General features: G+C 39.1%; 3 protein-coding genes across 3 annotated transcripts; 2 read left to right on the forward strand and 1 right to left on the reverse strand.

Annotated features, from left to right (window-relative positions):
• The first annotated feature begins 328 nt into the window (after positions 1 to 328).
• crcp (calcitonin gene-related peptide-receptor component protein) lies at positions 329 to 4,187 on the forward strand. Its single transcript, XM_054626246.1, has 6 exons — positions 329 to 402; positions 1,447 to 1,483; positions 1,591 to 1,689; positions 1,789 to 1,883; positions 2,043 to 2,100; positions 3,483 to 4,187. Exons 1-6 carry the CDS (start codon positions 395 to 397, stop codon positions 3,627 to 3,629), a joined length of 444 nt encoding a protein of 147 aa, XP_054482221.1. The 5' UTR covers positions 329 to 394; the 3' UTR covers positions 3,630 to 4,187.
• Positions 4,188 to 6,011: 1,824 nt separating this feature from the next.
• Positions 6,012 to 16,197, forward strand: LOC129113533 (protein-tyrosine sulfotransferase 1-like). Its single transcript, XM_054625888.1, has 6 exons — positions 6,012 to 6,431; positions 9,230 to 9,946; positions 11,008 to 11,166; positions 11,343 to 11,596; positions 13,753 to 13,954; positions 15,060 to 16,197. Exons 2-6 carry the CDS (start codon positions 9,539 to 9,541, stop codon positions 15,087 to 15,089), a joined length of 1,053 nt encoding a protein of 350 aa, XP_054481863.1. The 5' UTR covers positions 6,012 to 6,431; positions 9,230 to 9,538; the 3' UTR covers positions 15,090 to 16,197.
• Positions 16,198 to 16,264: 67 nt separating this feature from the next.
• On the reverse strand, positions 16,265 to 20,831 carry LOC129113532 (pinopsin-like). The gene is made up of 5 exons (XM_054625887.1): positions 20,489 to 20,831; positions 19,457 to 19,631; positions 18,615 to 18,786; positions 18,290 to 18,523; positions 16,265 to 16,477 (listed from the first exon to the last, which is right to left on the reverse strand). Exons 1-5 carry the CDS (start codon positions 20,829 to 20,831, stop codon positions 16,265 to 16,267), a joined length of 1,137 nt encoding a protein of 378 aa, XP_054481862.1.
• Between the last annotated feature and the right edge of the window lie 390 nt (positions 20,832 to 21,221).

Below are 21,221 nucleotides of genomic sequence, written 5' to 3' on the forward strand. Positions count from 1 at the left end.
CAGTATAAATATGTGAAGGAGATGTGAGACTTCAACTAACTGACAATCTGTCAACCTAAACATATATGATTTTGAGTTAGTAAAGAAAAATTTACAAGATAATGTCTTACTTTTATGTGTAATATTAAGTGTATTGTTACATATTAATGTTGTGATTTGTGAATGAATGGCACACCCTGGATTACAGGGTTTCTTTATTGCACCAAATATGTATTATTTGAATTAGGATCAGATCCATTCAGTATGTTCCCGGCTTGTGCTTTTCTGCAGTGAGAAGCACCAAACGTTAGGTGGAGATATATTGCAACACTGAAGCCAGGGCGGAACTTTTGACCTGTTTCACATTTTCTACACGGGCGCTTTTGCAGCGGACCAAAGCGAAGTGTCTGGCGAAATGGAAGTGTAAGATTTTTTAAATTCATTTTAAACTCTAAATATTGCACAATATGTTTGTTATTTGGCAACTCTATGTTTTGTATCATGGTTAAAGGTAACTACGTCTTTGTTGCAATTCCCGGTTGATTTATTGATCGAGCTGTGTGGAAGGTGTAGAGAGACACAACTGGTTTTAGACCCATTTCAGGCTTCGTTATTGCATCGAAAAACCCTTAACTGGATTTGCTTTAAAAATAATAATAAGACAATAAAGGTCTACTCTAAAAGTGAATACGATAGCAAAAACATTACTACACACTGATCCCGTAAAAACTTGTGCAGCTCATGCAACACAGATACTTTGTGTTGGTGGATTTGTACATATGTATATGGATTTAATAAAGTACTCAATGTAGCTTACTTGTAGGAACTTTGTTGTTTGACAAATAGACACAAGCTAACGCCATTTAAAAAAAATGTTTTTCAATAATAACTTTTAAGAGCATTTTGCCTTGATCAAGTAGTTCTGAAAACAATTAGATCATTAATCAATAAGTCATCAACGGAAAATGTATGAATTTTGGCACCAGTTTCTCAAATGTATTGGGAATAAAGCTTTTTCTTTTGCATTTTATGTCGTTGTACTGGTTCTTGATAAAAAAAAAAGAATATGTTTCGGATTATCTAAAGATTAATTGATAATACAAATAATGCTAAATGCAGTAAAGCAGTTTTACTTTGTTTCTAAATGTAGCCTACGGGATAAAATAGATTCACAATTTCTTTAATAATTCAATATAGGTAATTGGCCTACATTTTTTAAGTGTACTCATACTTTTATCATGTTTATTAACCAAGTAATCTCAGCTCAAAGGTAAATCATCCATCTTCTGGAGCTTTGAGTCAAGTCTCACAGTCTTCATTCAGTATAACTGAAGGTGGCTGTGAGACCCATATAAAAGCTCCAAAAGTTAAATTTACTTTTGATCTTAGATTATATGGTGTCATATACAGTTTGCAATAGTGAAGAATGAATTTATGCTTAATCATGACTTATTTTCTTCTTTTCAGGAAAAACGCAAATGCTGCTATGCTCAGTAACTATGAGGTAAAGTGTCATGTCTCCTTGTTTAACATTACATCTTTTTGTAGCGTCCAGTCAAGAGATGAAAATAATTAAGTGACGCTTCAGATTTGTCGGTCTGTGTTTCTCAGGTGTTCAAACTCCTAACAGACCTGAAGGAACAGAGGAAAGACAGCGGGAAGAACAAACACAGCGCTGGGCAGCAGAACCTTAACACCATCATGTATGAGGTCGGCTCACATCCTCTTTCTCTCTCTCCCCTAACTTTTTGTGTCACATTTAATATTTTGCAAGAGTGTAACCACAGTTTCCTCTGCATTTTCACACAGACACTGAAGTACCTGTCAAAGACGCCCTGCAGCAGGCAGACTCCAGAGATCGTTAAAGAGTTCCTCACCACCATGATGCCTCAAAAACTCACAAAGTCAGTGAGATCTGACGTAGCCATATATGTTGTCAATCATGTTTTCATTTGTAATTTACAGATTACTGAAGATGCACAATATTTTTAAGATAAACAAATATACAGTATGTATGTACTGCTCTGTACATCATATATCCACTGTTGTTTTTCTCCCAACAGGGCCGAAAAACTACAGTTATTGAACCACCGGCCACAGACGGCAGTGGAAATTCAGCTAGTGAGTGTTTTACTTAATTGTCACCAATTACTATTATTACACGTTACCATGCCTCTCTTTATCTCGTATTCATTCTCTCTTTTTCACTACTGGTGTACATTTCGTAGTACATAGACCGTATTTCTTACTTGAAACTGTAAACCATTTTTGAAAATTTATGGCCACAGTAGGATAAATAGGCTTGGGGCTGAATGCGTCAGAAGGGTTGGGAAGTATTGATAAACTGACTTGTAAATTGTTAGTTTTGCTGTTTTAATGGGATTTGTTGACATTAAGAAAAATAGAGAATAATGCCAGCCTTGTCCTTAAAGATTGTGAGACCTACATTTCATTACAACTCATAGGCCATGCTTTATTTTTGACCATCTATATGTGTCTCACTATTCCAAAACACAAGTTGAATGTAGCCATTTCTGCACTGTACATGACTCCATTGATCCAATTATAGAAGGGAAATCCCTGTCAGAATCACTCATTGGTGGAAAATTTGATGCTCTTGGGGAGATGCAGCTCTGAGTAGAAGCAGTGATGTGCTCGTACGAAAGGGCCATAAAGCATTTAGGGGTTTTCAGACATCCAGTCCATCACCAGAAACATCAATAAAATGTCCCTGCAGATATCTGGAACCAATCAGATGCAAAGCATATTTCCACAGCTGGGGAGTGATCTCAGGCTGGTCTGGTTGGTAAACACAAACATGCTCTGTCTTGTTTACTGATATCAAGTTATGATACTTAGTTACCTCTTTGTGTTGTTTGAATCTGCCAACACACAGACTTTCAAATGCACTTATGCTGTTAGGGAGTCAATAACAATAGCGTGGCAAAAAAAAAAGAGCTAAACAATGAGCAGATAAATTGAGGTTTATTTTTTTCGATCTTGGAAACGGCAGTTGACCAAACAATCCTCAAACCTTAAACTCGATTTAGTAGCTGTTCTGATGCTTTCTGTCATATCACATGTTCTTCATCAGCAGATTGATTCTTCCTGTTGTGGAACTGTAGATATTCAAAAATCCAATTTTTCTGAGTACTTTGATGGGGCCCAATTTTTTTGTGATTCGTGAGTATTATGTTGTCATAAATACAGTAAATGTTAAATAAAGCAGTGGACAGTCAGAGAAATAATGGACTTCTCATCCATTTTGGAAATTTGAACATCTACAATTCCATGACGACTGACAAACTGACAATCTGCTGAAAAAAATATGTGTCGCTAATGTAGCTTCTGCCGAGATTGTTTTGGCAACTGCGGATAAAGCGATTGACACAGTTAAGGCTTGGCAAGTGTAAAAGTATAGCATGTTATGTATTAAATAAAGCAAAGAAATGCAACCCATTTGTAATAACGGACACTTAAAAACATTTTGTGTTTGTGTTCAGATGGTGGAGGAGAGTGAAGAGCGGTTATCAGAGGAGCAGATCGAGCAGCTCATACAGATGGTTGCAGACGTCCTACCTGGTGACCCAGACCAGGAGATGGCAGCTCCAGCAGATGCAGAGGTTGATGAAGCCGTAGAACAGTCATGACAAGGTGGCGGGCCAGACACCACCCATAGGGGGAGAACTGCAGTGGAGGCTAAAATGATTACAGACCTGGACTGATTGCTTTAACCGGCACCATTTTGCATCATAGTTTGAACTGAGCAACATGCTGACAGAAGGGATTCACAACGGCTACCATATATTTACCTCATTACCTTTTGAAATGCCTCATTAAATGATTCACATTTAGGTGAATAAAATAATTAATAGAAGATGATTGTTTTTACAAATCATACACAAGCTTCTGTAAGTACAGGTTTTTGGACAGTGCGTCGTAGATGTCTCATTTTGCATCTGACTGGTCTATTTGTATTTCACATCAGATGATGTTTATGCAGAGACTGTCTGTTATTAACCTGATATGTTTTTGGTTTCTGACTCAATGTTAGTCGTCGGTTTCTACCGTGATGCATAAAAAAATAAGGATTTTAGCCGCTGTATGATTTCCCAAGCTGTAATATAAGTCAGTCATGCAATTAAACTTTGGTACAGCACTAACACAAGGTCAGACAGTATTATTAAAGCGGCTATGTAATAAAAAAAGAGAGCAGACAGTATGGACCAAGAGGTGATTATTGTCCCTTAACAAGGGTAGAGATGAAATCATTTTAAAAACGTGCTGATGTATTCCTTCTGTAACAAAATAAAGCATGACAGCTGAAATGTGTCTTCATTTTTTTCTCCGCTTTGAATTACGTGCTCAGCAGGCAAGCGAGTTAACACCAAAACATTTGCTTCAAGGACATCTCAATGTTGATGTACATATATGGGCATGTACAACAGGAACCTCTGATTCTCATGTGGTGCAACAAGACCGCTGTGAAGAGCTCATGCTAAAATAGGACTATAATCTGAAACCCATTTCACAGACAGACGGTGGTGTCACTGTCAATGTATCCTGTCTGTGAATGCAACACAAAGGTAGAAAACCCACAAACCCCTCAACAACAGGCTCTGGATCAGCTCATGCTTTCTGTGCTGGGATGTGCTTGTTTGACTTATGTACATAACTGTTTTGAGCTTCCTGTTAGTGTATCATATCAGTTTCCTGTTCTCTCTAAGCACCTGACTGAGGCAAGATATAGACACAAACATACAGAGACAAAGTGAAAGTCCAGAAGATTGGAACACACCTCTGAAACCACATGAAAGAGTAAATGTTCAGTGTTTTTGGAAATTCGAGAGATAATAAACTGTGATGTCCTACCTATCCACATACTCATACGTGCTCATGTACTCTTGCACAATTTCCATACAATTATAAATTGAATGCTTTTAAATATATATTGCAATTTTTGGAATGCCTCTTTGTGCTGTGGTAACATCATCAGTGTGTACTTTACGCACAGGCCTAAACTTATTGAAAACATATAAATTGAATAAGATTTCATTGCAGTCAAAGACTGTTAAATGTTTTAAATATTTTTCCAAGGATAGATAAAGATCCAGTTGGCAATCGTCCAGGGACCCACAAATCTCCAGGTCCTGAAAGCTCCAAGTTTACTATATGTCTACTGGCATGTGCTTATTTTTTTTTAACTTTAAATCAGTTTGGAAATATAAAGCAATAAACCACATACCATTTGATGAAGGCTAAAATCTGGTTTGGGCTTTAATAGCTGAGTCTCTGGGTTAGGGTGTCTAAATGTATGTGTTTTACCATAAAGGAGAACTTGGGTCAGCTAGTATTGTAGCATAGACTGTACATGGTGAAGTGGGATGAAAAGGGGTTCATAGGGGCCTGTCGCCTAATTTCTGGCCCCTCGGGCTCCCCTTGAATTCTGGCCATGGCTTTCTCATTTTGTAAATCACAGTGTGTGTTATTCATGCTGCAATAGGATGTGCTATCTACTTAGTGTTGACTTGGCAGTTTATCCTCTCCGTCTCTTTAATAGCTGAGCCAACTTGACATACATAAAGCTAAGAAGTTTTATTATAATTTCAAAAGAGATATATCACATTGTAAATAAGATATCTATAGTCAACGCAAGAGAAAGTCAACCTTTTTTTATATATATTTTATTGCACACCTTTTATCAGTTCAATAGTCATTAATGCTTACATAATTAATTGATTATTGATGTATCTCATTGCTTATTCATGAATTTTAGAGGTTATTTTATGTTTTATTTATTGCAATTTGACAGGCTTGCCTAATAAGTCACACGTGGTTCTCCACAGAGCACGCAATATATCAGCAAGATCCATGTCACACTAAAATAGTTACCAAAATCTGGTTTACTAATGAAGAGGCGGGTAAATGAAGTGAGGCGGGTTAAACCTCCACTAAATCCCACACTGTGATTAGATTTCCCCTGTGGGCTTTTACTGAGAGCACACGAATCGATGAAGTAAAGTAATTTTAGCCTCGAGGGCGAAAGAAAGAAAAAGAAAAAAAAACTGGGTTTGTCACTGCGGCGGAATTGCCCTTTAACGCCTCCACCAATAGGATCCTCCCAAGCAGCAGTCGGAACGTCCAGGGACCAATCAGAGCGCAGCATTCTCTGCCTGGCTCCGCTCGTACTCACTAGATATATTTTTTCTCCTCCCTCTCAGCGGTAGAACCAGCTCGACTTCTCACGGAGTAAAGTTACATTGTGAACCAGCACGAAAACCTTGTGTAATGCTGTGTCTTTTTTTAAAATATACCCAACACCGCTTTGACCTCCGCCGGTGATCGAAAACATCGAGGTGGATATAAAAGAGCTGCTGGTTCAGCTGGTTTTTTTTTTGTTCGTGTGTGTGTGTTTTTTTTTTCTCCTTGGATTTCGTCAGTTTCACAGACTGGTGAGTGAACGGCTCTGATTAAATGTACGACGTGTTGGCTCCACACAGACAGCCAAATGAATGTTAAGTAGAGGTGGTTAAACAACACACTGACGGGCTTCTCTGGCGGTCGTGGTGAGCTGTCTGTGGCCGCTGGTGTGTCGCGGTGTGTCGGACTGATAGCAGGTCATTCACCTGGTGGCTGCCCGCCTCGGGTGCATTATTATTGTTATTTTTTTTTTTTTTTTTATTTTTTGCAGATAAGATGCATCATCAAGTCAGGCCAGATGTTATTGGATTCTGGGCCTTCAATTTTTTTTTTTGCAGCCGTGGAATAATCCTATTTCTGCACACACACACACACACACACACACACACACACACACACACACACACACACACACAGTCGATTGCGGTGATAGCTTGAGTTGACCTGTTTACTATATATCCACCTTGGTCCCCACATATTTTATGCAACGATGTAAAAATGCTGCATTTTTTTTCAGGTTGATGCATCTGCAGTTGAATGTGTACCTTTTTAGGATATACATTGTTTTGTCACTCAGAAGGGGGCTGTCATTGCAACATTGAGAGAGAGCAAGAATGGCAAAATAGTGAATATATGATGAAAAACATTCAATGAAGGGCATTCAAGGAAATAGACCCAACAAGGGACATGCTGCTGACAGTAATGCATTAACCACAGAAGGGAAAACGTATAAGTTGCTCTCCCTCCCAGACTTTCCTTCCAGCAGGAAGTCGGTGTCATTGCTCCCTCCTGTGAGGAACAGTGAGGCTTTAGATTTCTTCACGACCTGCTGGTCAAAGATGTCACCCATATTATATATATATAATAATATAATAAAAAAAAAAAAAAAAAAAAGGGGCAGTAATTCTTGATGATGAAGCAGCTGAAATGTACCTTTTTTTAAGGATATTCAAATAGTGTCACATTTTCCACTGAAGGGTAACTGTCATTGCAGTGTAGAATAAAGAAAACAAAATAAATGTAGAAAACTACTTAAGAGTTGTAAATTCAATGTGGGGCATCCAAGGAAACGACTCTAAGAATGCTCAGGCTCTTGACAGGGTTCAGGTTAAATGTATTAGATGTTCTCTCAGTTAGACTTTCCCTTTGTCAGGAAGTAAATACCCACTCCTTTTTTAAAGAGGAGGTAACACTTGTATTTGGCTCTGCTGACAACCTTCTGCTCAAAGATGTCAGTTTTCTTGCCAGCCAATGACTGATGACAGATCACTGTTTTCTGCTTATTATAGACTTAGTTTGTTGGCTTGTCCTTGATCAGCAAACACATCGGCCTTTTCAAGGTCATATCCCCGATTTATCAGAGTAGCTACCCACTCTTAGTCTTTGCGGAAACCTCTTGTCTAGTTGTGTCTAGCCAAGCATGTAGTTTTGGTTTTGTTGGCCCAGGTTCCAGATGTATCTCTGCAGGATCTCTGCTTCTGCTCCAATGCAACGGTGGTGAACGGAAAGAAAAACAAATATATCAAAGAATTCAACAGGAACATATCTCTTGGCCTTTAAGAAATTGTGAATGTCATAAACTTTTTTTTTATAGACCAAATGAATGATGAAATAAAACCCAAATGAAAATAATCTTTAGCTTTGAGAAAATACACTTTATTGTAATTTGGGTGAACTGGCCCTTTTTTAAATCTGTTGTGAGAATAAAAGCAGCAAGGCTCGTCTTAAACCACTGGCCTAATTCTCTGCAAAACTCCAAGTGGCTTAATCTCTGCATTGAAATGCATTAGATTTACATGTAAAGCTTGGGGATACCGCTGGACTTAGCACGGCTTAAGGCAGCACCTAAGTACCCCAGCCAGGCAGCGATGTCCTCATTTGATTTTTTTCCCTTTATGCTGTGATCATCAGTCTGAATTTTTTACATCAAAGCTGCTCCAGTCCAGCAGAGAGAGGAGTTCCCCACGTGGCATCCAGATGTTAGGCTCCCCGCACGTTCAATCTGAACATGACAGAAACCAAAATCCCTCAGAGAAAGGGAGACATATTTTCCATATTTGCTTAGAGCTTCTCTAAGAAGTAAAACTGCTGTGAATTTGAGTTTCAGAGCTCCACTGTTGCTTTAAAAGTATCCAAACACTGCGGTGAAATCAGTGTTAAATATTAGTGAAATCATTATAGTTACTTCATTTTCATCTAAATTCAATTGTTTCTTCACGCGTGTGTGGCAATAAGAGGAATCAGATGCTGTCTTGTTTTGCTGATTCCACTCGTAGGCATATTGGAGAAGCGAAATGGGGAAGTTGCAGGATGACTCCCTTGGTCAATAGTAATACGATCTTAAATAAATTGCTATGAGTTGCATTATGGCAGAAATAAAAACATGAGGAAGTTGTAATTAGTGGATTCAGATACACTGCCTGAGAGTGTGTCTGCGTTGCCACAGAGAACTTTGATATGGCTGAACGGTCAGTGGCTCCCCAGCGGAAAGATGCAGAATAGCTGCTTTGAGAACAAACATTTGGATGCGTTTCAGCCCCTCTGAGAGTGAGTGTTCTTGGCAAAATAACACAGCAGCCACCACCACATCCTGCTTGCTTATAATAACTCTGGCTAATGTTTGGAGTTACTCATTTATTGGAAATCTAAAATATGATGGGGTTTTTTTTTTTGTTCCTTGGCAAGTTGCGAAATCATGCTTGGAAAATAAACCTCATCCCATACTGCAGTACGATCAGGTAGAAACAGAAGCATTGTGTATTTGCTTGGAAGCAATTTAAACTGATTCCTGTGCAGTTCTTGTCTTGAAGTGCTCTTCTCATGTTTTTAGGTAGAAACGATGGATAAGCGACATGGCCGGCAGCGGAGTGCGGCGGGCCTTGAGCCTGCTGTCCGACACCAGGGCTGAGGAGCTGCAGAGGTGTGAGGAGTCTCCGAAGGACACATCACCCTCCTGACCTTCCTCAGCATCCCCTCAGCTATTTTTCTCACAGTCATCCTCATCATCTGCTCTGTCAGTGTGCAACCAAATCTTGACCTGAGCTTTGCTGAAATTTAAGAGGTAGCTGCATCCACATCTGATTCCAGCCGCCTCCTCAGTTGCCCCTGGAAATAGTTTTATGACCTCTGACTCTGAACCATGAGGAACACCAGATCGAGCCTGCTGCTGGGCTGCATGCTCCTCTGCTCCGCCTCCCTGATCTACCTGGGCATGAGCGGGATGGATTGCCCTCCAAAAAGCCATCGGTACCGGTGGATGGAGCTCAACATGGGCTTGGCCAATCAGAGCTCAACCCTGAATGAACGTTTCCCTGAGGACACGCCCCTCATCTTCATCGGAGGCTTCCCCAGGAGCGGCACCACGCTGATGCGCGTCATGCTGGATGCCCACAATGCTGTGCGGTGCGGGGAAGAGACCCGAGTGATTCCCCGCCTCCTGGCCATGCGGGCCACCTGGAGCCGCTCGGTGAAGGAGAGGATACGACTGGACGAGGCCGGTGTCACTGACCAGGTGTTGGACTCAGCCGTTCGGGCGTTCCTGTTGGAGGTGAGCTGTTTGTTGCCTCAGGATCCGTTAGTCTACATGTTTATGAGTCGAAAGAATGTTTCAGCTTTAGGATGATGTGTTTGCATACACAGGGTTATTAAAAGCTTTTGAAACTATTTAAATGTAGATATGAAGCAGAAAATGCTTCATGTTAAACAAGTATTTCCATTATTCCATTATTATTTCATATTTACTTTAATATATCACATTTGAGACGCTTGAGCCAGAAAATGTTTGGCTTTCTTGCTTGAAAAATTACCGAAATTAATATTATAAAAATTATTAATTCAGTCCATCAACTAATCTGTGTGCCTGTTATGGATGACATTTTACTTCTAAACTTTGTTTAACTGCCTGTAGCAATTTAAAGAAAATGTAAAGGGCTATTTGACAAAAAATGCTAAATAAGATGCAGTTTGGGTAACAGCTACTTGTGTATGATAGTGATTATTAAAGGAATCGTTCAACATTTTTGAAAATATACTCATTCGCTGTCTTGCTGAAAGGTCAAGCAACAAACAGCAGACACTTATCTTGTTTAAATATAAAGCTCAAAAACCCTGGGCAACAGCTTCCTGGCTTTGTTCAAAGGTAACAAAGTCCACCTACCTCTAAAGCTCTGTAAATAACACGTCAAAAGTGTTACGAGCCAGATTATTTATCAGCTGGACGCAGGGCACAAATTGACGTTTTTCTCACTCTGGCTGCCGACTGTAGCTTCATATTCAGTGGACAGATGAGGGAGCAGCTCATATAAGTCTCAGCAAGAAAACAATTGAAAATGCACTTCTAACATAACAAATTATAGCTTTATTTAAGGTAATTTGTGTAAATGTAACACTATCTTGGGTAATAACTAGTCTGTTTTAGAGTAAAACAATCCTTTTTTGTCTTTAATAGGATAAAAGTGCTCATCTCTGTTATTGTAAATTACACATATATTTATATTCAGCGTATCAATATGTAGAATAAAATCATGGTATTCTGAGTATTAAGAAGGAATTGTTTGCATGTGGCAGCTGTGGTATTCCCTGTTGTAATATTACTTCAATGTGTTTCAGGTGATAGTCGGCCACGGGGAGCCTGCACCTCGCCTCTGCAACAAGGACCCGTTCGCCTTGAAGTCTCTCTCATATCTGTCCCGCATTTTCCCTAAAGCCAAATTTGTGCTCATGCTACGAGATGGACGGGCAACAGTCCATTCCATGATATCACGCAAGGTATGCTGGGTTTCTTTATCTTATCAGGGATGCAGGCAAACAAACTTCCTCACGAAACTCATGTTTCCAAACAGCCACATAACAAGTTTGTACCGCTGCCGAGTTGAGACACACTACATTTTCCATTCTGTGTTTACTCTCCTTCGTTAATCTCATCGCTCTGCTTCCATTCACAGGTCACCATCTCTGGCTTTGACCTGACCAGCTACAGGGACTGTCTGACCAAATGGAGCAGCGCGGTGGAGACCATGTTCAGCCAGTGCCAGGCCGCCGGGGAGTCCAGATGTATGCCCGTCCGTTACGAGCAGCTGGTTCTCCACGCAGAGGAGGAAATGAGGAAATTGCTTCACTTCCTGGAGCTGCAGTGGGACCCGTCAGTGATGCACCATGAAGAGCTGATTGGAAAGGCCGGTGGCGTGTCTCTGTCCAAGTAAGTGTGTGAAATGTGATCATTCTGCATTATTATTCCTCCTGTGAATTCCCACCTTGCTGGCTTTGAGGTATATTTCAGGATAACAGGTGTCATTTCTAACAGGATGCTAAAAAGCAGCTGTGATTCTCACCGCTCACTCTTCTCTCTCCGTCTATCAGTCAACTCAACATGTTCATGAGCTGCTGCTCACGTTTGCTTACACCTGTGCTGCATATTAATGACTAAATATCATATAACATTAATAATATAATTTATAAGTTCTTAAGACATCTACTTTTAGTGATGTATTTTTTTAAATATGAAGATTAAGATGAAACACCTTCCATTGATTTACATTTTGACCATATTTTCTTCATGTCTATATTATTTTCTTGCCATTCGAGTTCTGTTTTGTGACAGGATGTGGATGAAAGAGATGCGACACTTGTAATTTAAAACTGTATGGATCGATCAATAGGAACATCTATTTTTACTCGTCCTGTCCATTCTAGGGGTCAGAGTGCAGGTTCAGGTGGAATCAGAGAACTGTTATTTTGTGATGTATTTCACTCTACCTCAGTTAGTGTCTTCCTACGTTTCTAAGAATGACATTTGATAAAAAATATTTCTAGAGTTGACAACACTGCGAGGTGCAGACCAGTGTCAAAATGTTTGGTGAATAACACACAAAGATTTTTATTTGTCTTTGAGGAAACTGTTATCTGTCTCTTCTAAAGCTGCAACTAACGATTATTTTTAGAATTGATTTGTCTTCATGTAAGAAGATGGTAAAGAATTCTTCAAGACACACAGCTTGTTTTTTCCAAACAACAATCTAAAACTCTAGAGACTGTCATAGTATAATTCAGATAGCTGGACTGAGAAGCATTTTTGATTGATTAATGTAGAATTAATGAGAATTAGATTTATCTGTCTATGTTGTACCTTCATGTGACTTGATATCAAGTATAATTTGCTAGCTATACTTAAAAATACTTAAAATTACACCATTCGCGTAGCGAGGAATTTAAAATTAATAAATCAACACCAGTGCTGTATCTTGAGAATTTATTGACGAACCCGTAAAAAAAACAATTAAATTAATTCATTTTGAAAACCTTAAAGCTGCTTCAAAACCGTCTCCACTATTCCACATTTATCATTTTATTTGAAAACACTAAATCCCATTCTTTCATATTGACATATTTAATGTCTAAAACCTGTGAACATGCATCTTAAATATCTGTTTAAACACAACATGTGTGATATGTCATCAGAGACTGTAAACGCCAGGTTGTTTCATTAAACCCAATCCCAGAAATATTACAGAGAACATCGAAAACATGGACCCCAAGTATATTAAATAGTTTTTTTCTCCAATACTTTGAAATGCAGCACATAACGAGAGGCAGATTTGAACACACAAGTCATATATTTGAATCAACCGAGTCTACAGGACCCCCGAGTTCAGCCAGAGTTTACATCTTTAGCAGCCAAACATTTCAAAGTCAAGTAAAGCTTTCAATCAGTAGAGTTAAGTTTGTGTTGCTCCACTTACTTGTTGTGATTCAAATAGAGCATCTCTTCACAGGGCAGAAGCTCAGGGGATTTGGTGGGAATCTGGCTGCTTCAACCAGCAAAAACCCAAACCTGGCGTGTATTAGAAGGAATTAGTATTAGCACCCTCATTTTGATTAGTTATGCAACGGTTCGTGCAATATTAGTCACACAAATGTTTTAAACCTCCTCAGAATAGTAAATTATTGCATGTTGTTGTTCTAAATCATGTGTGTACAAGCTTGCAAACACATTTATTTATTTATTAAGTGTGGACAGGTTGATATGTGTGGAAGATTTAAAACGCGTAAGTCAAAGCAAATCAAACAAAGAATTATTAATTTAAAAAATGTATTATTTTATTTTTTTATTGATTTCATTAACATGCTTTTCATAGACATAGTAAATGCATACATAACGATGAAATACAGCATTATAACGATGTGTATTAGATTTAACTTAAAATGTTTGATTAGTTTTAATTTTCATAAATTTGTCACTCTTCAGTGGTTAATTACAAGTAACATTTGTTTCAGAACATATTCTCCTCCATAAAGAACCTGTAACATTACGGTCGAACACACAAACACATGAACTGAAGTTGTGTTTGTGTGCAGGGTTGAGCGCTCCACCGACCAGGTGATGAAGCCGGTGAACACAGAAGCCCTCTCGAAGTGGGTCGGTCACATTCCCTCTGACGTGATAAGCGACATGGCTGAAATCGCCCCAATGCTGGCTCGTCTGGGCTACGACCCCCACGCCAACCCGCCCGACTACACAAAATCAGAGCACGTGGTGTCTCCGTTAAACTACTCACAGGTGAGGTTAAAATACACTTCATTTTTTAAACAATTTTCATTTTATTTATAAAAATGAACCCAACTTATGATAAAAGTTCATCACAAATTCAAGCTATTTTATCTTGATAAATAACTTAAAGACTTTTCTTTCTTTTTCTTAACTTTTTGATTTATTATTATCATTGATTAAACAACTGTGTGGTTTGATACTACAGATTTTCACCTGAAGTTTATGTATCCGCACATCCAACAATATTTTTTCCTGTTGCCAGAGGATAACTTTCACCAGAGTTTACAGTAACAAATGTTTTTTTGCAAGTTGATCTCTTTGAAAATGAGGCCACTAGTAACGAGCCACAGTCGCTCTAAATTTAATATCATTATATAATATAAAGCTACAGAGTGTTGGAGATGTAAGTTCTTTTAAGCAGTTTTTAAATCAAGAATAAATGAAACTTATGACCCCTAAAGATGCTCTTATTAATATTAATATTAACACTAACAAGATTCAACAATGTTGTCTTACTCTTAAAAATTTCCACAGGAAACATAAGCAGACCAAGCCGACCAATCAAAGTTCTTGCACACATAGTATCTCTGTCTCTGCTGTAACCCTGAAGCGTAGTCCTTAACCCCTTAATAACCAACTATAGAGTCAGCTTTAATCACTACCCCAAATAACAACAACATTATTTTACATTTACTTATAAGATGATACCGCCGTATAAGAGCGGTGCAGAGCATCGGCAGTGAGCTAGCCAGTCGGCGACAATCACATGCATAAAGTTGCACTAAAAGCATGCACGGCCTGCCAGGTGCTGTCAACAAAGCAAGGAGAAGCTCGGATTACATCACACAGAACAAGCAACTTAATTCTCTGCTCAGGCTAGACATTACTCCATTATATCTTTACATAGAAAATAGTTGTTTGCTGCTGTTATAATGCTCTGAATCCAGTATATTGCACCTTTTTAACTTTTTGAGCTGTCAAGATTAATCAAAGCACCACAGTTGAAGGATGCAGTTTTGACGTGTGTGATTTCCAATCATAAATCGTCTTCATTTTCTCTCTCAGCTTTGGTAATTTCAGTTATACTAGAACATTGTGTCTTTTCTTCCCATAGAAATCAGCAGACACTCCACACCCCAGTTAAACGAAAGAGGAAAATCACTCGGCTTTGGTGCTCCACCATATTGATGCACCTTAAAGAGAATTTGTGAGGCGTGTCCCAAGTTTATTTTTGGATTGTTTGTAAGACTAATGTGCAGTGTTAATGTCTGAACACGATAGAGAGACTCATCAAGTGGTTTGGGTTTTATATCTAATGTGTACTACCTGCTTGAAGAGGTTTCTCCAACATTTCCTCCAAGGTGAAGCCACGGTATTACACTGCACTTTCACGCTTCCTCTCACCTTGTACCTGAAAGTATTTCTATATGTCTGTAAAGTTGTATGATTCACCACTAATGTGACTGTGACTTTAGACTAATCTTTCACTTACTGAGAGTTCAGTCAGTGTTCATGAAGCATAATGACTGTATATTTTTGAAGACGTATTTTTATTTTCATAATAAATTATTTTGGTGTTGACCATCCATTCAGGAATTTAAAGTTGTTTATTCTGAATCGAGGGTTTTTTAATCGGTGTATATTGTTGATCATGAATAAAAAGAGTCTAAATGTCTCTTTATGTATCTAATGTGGTCAATGTATTTTGTTTAGTTACCCACCTTGCTCAATCACACTGCTGTAGGTGCATTTATATTTGACATACAGATGAGCCTCTAAGGGTGCAAAGACGTTTTTATTTTTGCAGAGTAGACAAAAATAGTTTGACGTAAACAGTCACACTTCAGTTTTGATGGTTTAGTAGAAATAATGTCCAAAGTTACATGTAGTCAAACTTGCTTTTCTAATTTTGATTTCCATGTGACAAATACATTGTGAGATAGAGTGGGTTACCCAGTGATAAAGAGAAAAATATAAAATCAAATTAAAGTTATATGCCCATAGGATTAGACCATGAAAAAGAGCTACATCTGATGCAAAGTTCAACATTGGACAGAGGTAAGTCAGTGCAGCTATACTCTGACATTGAGGGCCAACATACATCTGACTGCTGCTGTGATAAACCGTTACAGTTACAAATATTCAAAATGAAGCACATGGAGCTGCATGGTCTGCTTAATGTATCAACAGAACAGGTCAAACACATAGACATTTCTAAAATCTTTTGAAATGTTTGTTTAAAAACCGGTCAAATAAATTGAAAAAGAAAAGTTGAATAATGTCATTTTTCCATCATTGAGCTAAAGTGACCTTTGACCTCTATGTTGCATATTGAGCCACTAGCACCAGAGCAGGCCCTTGTTCTTGCTGGTCTCTGGATGTGAACATGGCATGCACTGTGTTTTGTTCCTCTGTTGGTGGTGGGTGGGGAGCGTGACGCCACACACCCCTTCTGCTGGGCAGAATATGGTGAACTTGGGTGGGAGGGGCTTCTGAGCTGCACCTGATCATATACAGGAGACACCTGGAGAACTGATAGACACACACAAACAGAGGAGGTCGAGGCAGCAAAATTTATATGATACAGAGTCAGTCTTCAGCTACATGTTATCACAGAGGATTGTGGTTCTTGGTGAAATGTGCCAGCTAAGGCAGGGAAACAATGTGAAAAGAGTATATAAACCAAGGCTGGATTGTAAAGCAGGCAAATTAATTAATTCTAGCCTGGTTTTAGACCTCTGAATCTCCGCCCACATCTTCAGCAATGCAAATAGATCTGGTGTTGTGCCCAGTGATGTCTGTTTCCACAGGCTGGAGAAACAATCGACCTGTCAGAGCTTTGTGAGCAGAATAAGAGCTGCCTAGCAACACCCATGAAAAATAATGACAGATTTGGCAATAAGTATAGTTGAGATTTAGGCACCAATGAACGTTGTTAATTTAGGCGCCAGATTTTGACAAGAAAGAAGATGATATCTCTGGTTCTGCAGCATCAATTTTGATCCTTTTTTAAAATGTTATACTCAGATTCTGGTGTGTCAGTGTTTAATTATATTGGATTTAAATTATAAAAACATATCTAAACAGGCAACAAGCTTTGGTGCAACAGAATTGTAGGATATAGCATTAAGTTTTACTGTGTGAACATATCATATAATTGTTGAGGCTTAACAAATGTTTAGCACCTCTAGTTTTGTTTTGATGGAGTTGGAAAAAAAAGCAAATGTCATTTAGAGGATGGCAGATGACTTTGGGTACATCCCAAGTCTCTTAAATTGCCTCCTCGATTCCCTCACTTGCGTCCTTTCCTTGCGTCTTAGTCCCGCCCACCAGGGATGCATGGAGAGACGCAAGGAAACCAGGCGAGGAGAGAGGAAACGAGGAAATGTGTTTTAAGAGACATGAGACGTTAAGCGACGTCTGTTTCTGATGACGGCGGCCGCTGAACACAGCTGATCAGCTGTCAGTCTGCTTTAACAGCTGGAGAGACTTTTGATTTTATGTCTGCACACATGATCACTGTACTAATATTAATAATGAAACAACGAAATCATCACTGTACTAATATTAATAATGAAACATCACTGTACTAATATTAATAATGAAATCATCACTGTACTAATATTAATAATGAAACAACGAAATCATCACTGTACTAACATTAATAATGAAACACAGTAATCATCACTGTACTAATATTAATAAGCGCAGGACCGATTACTTGGTGCGTTTGTCTTATTTATGAATTATTAACATCTGTATGTTTTGAAATTGGGATTGTGATGTCATTATTAAATAATCCAGAATATGATTATGTTTCCTCCTAAACACTTGAATTATTTTATTAGGCTCAATGTTTCGGGGTAAATTGGAATTACATAACTCATCCAACCTGACACTCACACTATCAGCCTCATATGAATGAATGGAAATGAAGATAAATGATGTAAAAGTGTTTCTACTGACAGACAGACAGACTCTCCAACTCTTTAACTCTCTCTGACTTTTTAATCCATTCAGTGTGTGATCTGTCATCACTCTGGTATTAAACTCCAGTGATGATGAGCTATATCAGATCAGTACTATCGGCTGCAGCGTCCAATCAGATAACAGATGAACGATGAGGGGAAGCTCTCATGCATCCTCGCTCATGGCTCCTCGGTTATCCCTCCTCGCTCCTCGATCCTCGCTCCTCGGTGCTGAAATAAGAGCTTTGGGACGGCCGTCAATATGGCGGCGCAGAACGACTTCCAGTTCAAGCGAGGATCGAGGAGCGAGGAAACGACAAATAAGAGACTTGGGATGTACCCTTTGTGTCAGATGTTTACAGGGAATTGTTGGTACCTGGTTGTTGAGCAGCACATAAATAACAGGGTTGAGGACGGTGCTGGTCTTTGCCAGCAGGGATGGGATCAAACTGGCAGCAGGCGGCACCACGCCGGGCTTTCCAAAGGCTGCCAGCATCGCCACAACACCATATGGCATCCAGCACAATAGGTAGCCTGTCACCATGGAGACCACCATTAGAAGGACACGGCCTTCCCTCCGCTCAGCTGAGGACCGATTGATCCTGGTGACCTGGACAAACACAAACACTCTCACAAACACTGGTTGACGCACAAAGACGTCACACAGTATAAAGGGGTCAAAGGTCATTCTGCACGCTCACCTGTCCTGCCACGGCTCGCACAGCCAGCAGGATCCTCCCATAGCAGAAGAACATGAGCAGCAGTGGCAGCAGCAGGCAGAAGACGAACAAACAGCTGATGTAGGAGCGAGCTGCGGTCGAGCGCTGGTGCCACTGAACGGAGCAGGTGGTGCCGGGACCCTCCGGCCCGTAGCTGCTCCATAACACACAACATATGGTCTGATTTCATATGCTTCGTGTTTAACATTATGGATTTCTGTGTTATTAAATGTTGATTGTCCTTGTTCTGGAACTGAAAAATGTCCATGTTGATACTTTTATGTGCTAGATGGGGCGTTGGGAAGGGAAGGCAGACACCTATTTCTTCTACTACTATTTCTACTACTTTAGTCTAAAATTATCTGCACTATAATATTATCCAGTTGGTTGGTTGTCAAACTCAGGCAAAAATACAAAGACTAAAGAAAGGACAAGATAATATTCATATAAAATATTTAGTTAAAACCAAGAATTTTGATAAACCCTTTCCTAATTTGAATGCCAATTTGTTTCGTTTGAGACAGGCTTGACATTAGATTATTCAAATAAACAAATGAACACTTTACTTTTTCGTTGTTTAGGGTCTAATTTGCATTTGCATTAAAAGACACGTAAAACAAACAACATATTAACTCAGTAAGTTACATTGTGAAGTAAGGCAGAACATTTGCAGATGACCTAAACATGTAGCTCTCTTAAGTTAGTTTCTCTTAAGCCACTCATTTCTTTAATCACTTTTTTATTAACCGACTAGACCAGAACTTTCCTGGTAGTTTTATCTAATAATGAGTGATATGATGGGTTAATATTGGAGCAATACAGACCTGCTCCAGCCGAGCAGCGGGGGCAGAGTCCAGACCAGCGAGTAGAGCCAGGAGGCCGCTACAGCGAGCCTGGCTCGGCGGTACTGAGAGGGGTTCGAGTCCGAGTGGGTTCTGACTAGCAACGCCAAGTATCGCTCCAAGGACAGCAGAGAGAGAGACACCAAAGATACTATACCTGACAGAGAGAGAGACACATTCATTCAGTATATATATCAAACTGAGCCAATCATATCTCCATTTAAAAGCCTGATTAATGACCAAGTGTACTTATACTCCACTACCTTCATCTGCTGCAGTTACAATTTACAACTTAAGATCCAAAACACATGATCAACCTATAAAATTGGATGCATTGTTATAAATTAAACTTCCAAAAATATTTCAATATATGTAATTAAATAGCTGCTTACAATTTAATCATTATAAGTATAATAGAATCCAATACTATTACCCATATAGTGTTTATTTTTTACAGAATGAGTACTCTCATTTTTTTTATGGACATTTCACATACAATTCATATGCAAGCTATATTTCCAGAAAATTCATATATTTTTAAAAGAAAATAATTCTGATGTTTTTTTCAGTTATCTTTTTAGTATCTAAACATTTATTCAAGTACTTTACTTAGGAACAATTTTTGAGCTACATACTCTACTCGAGTATTTCTATTTTCTGCTAATTATAGACCTACTTCTTCTCCACAACATTTCATATACAAGTATTTTACTTCCACTACATTTATCTGATAGCTTTAGTTACTACAGGGCAGATTCAGCTTATTTATACAAAATATAATCAACAAATACATCATAATGTATTTGTTGATTATACATTGAATAAATTCACAAGCTATCCTGCAGTATATAAAGTATTTAAAATTAGCTCCACCTTTGACAGCTGCAGCATTAGGGTGATGTTTACAATATATGCATTGTATATAATGCATCAATAATTATAATAGGTATTTTAGAGCAATTTTTTTTATTTTTTTTCAGTTTCATTGAGTTTCAAATATCCGTATTAACTCACCGAAAAACGCGTTGGAGAAACCGTACCACCGGCACCCGTAGGACCCGGTCAGCCACCTGCCACGCACGCTGGCTGCGAAGCTCAGCGGAGTCCCGGAGATGCAGATGAGCATGTCGCTCGCGCTGATGTTGATCAGCAGCACGTTCACCGGAGTCACCAGCCCGGGGAAGCGCGAGAACACCGTGAGCACGAGGAAGTTACCGAGGAAACCCAGGACCAGGATGAATCCGAGGACTACGGCGGCCGCGGTGTGACCCGCCCGGCCCAGCGAGGCCGCAGCGGGGTCCGACGCGGAGCTGTGCCCGGTGCTGAGGTTGTTGCTATGCTGCAGGAGGATCACCATGGCAACCTGGTTATCACACTAGAATGACAGAGGACAGAGGATGCCCGTCGTCAAAAAGATACACTTATTCAGCCCACTAAGTATAAATACATGACTTCAAGATGTATGAATACTCTGGAGGATTGGTGGGGAAGAGAGATAACTTTCTCTTTTTTATTCAGACATATGCATGAGTTGCCCCATCTTTAAACACCCCCGCTGTGTTCACTATCTCAAAGGTTATTTGTCCGTGTCACTTTTAATTCAAAAGTAAAACAGTTTTAATGAATTACAAACCCTCAGTGAAAAGGAAACACTTAAATATGGTGAACACATTTATGTGGCAATAACATATGTAAGATAGTTAATTATTAGTTTTTCTTGCTATTACATATGTGAAAAATACTCTAT

This window comes from Anoplopoma fimbria, chromosome 24, assembly GCF_027596085.1.
Source record: "Anoplopoma fimbria isolate UVic2021 breed Golden Eagle Sablefish chromosome 24, Afim_UVic_2022, whole genome shotgun sequence".
Taxonomy (NCBI): domain Eukaryota; kingdom Metazoa; phylum Chordata; class Actinopteri; order Perciformes; family Anoplopomatidae; genus Anoplopoma; species Anoplopoma fimbria.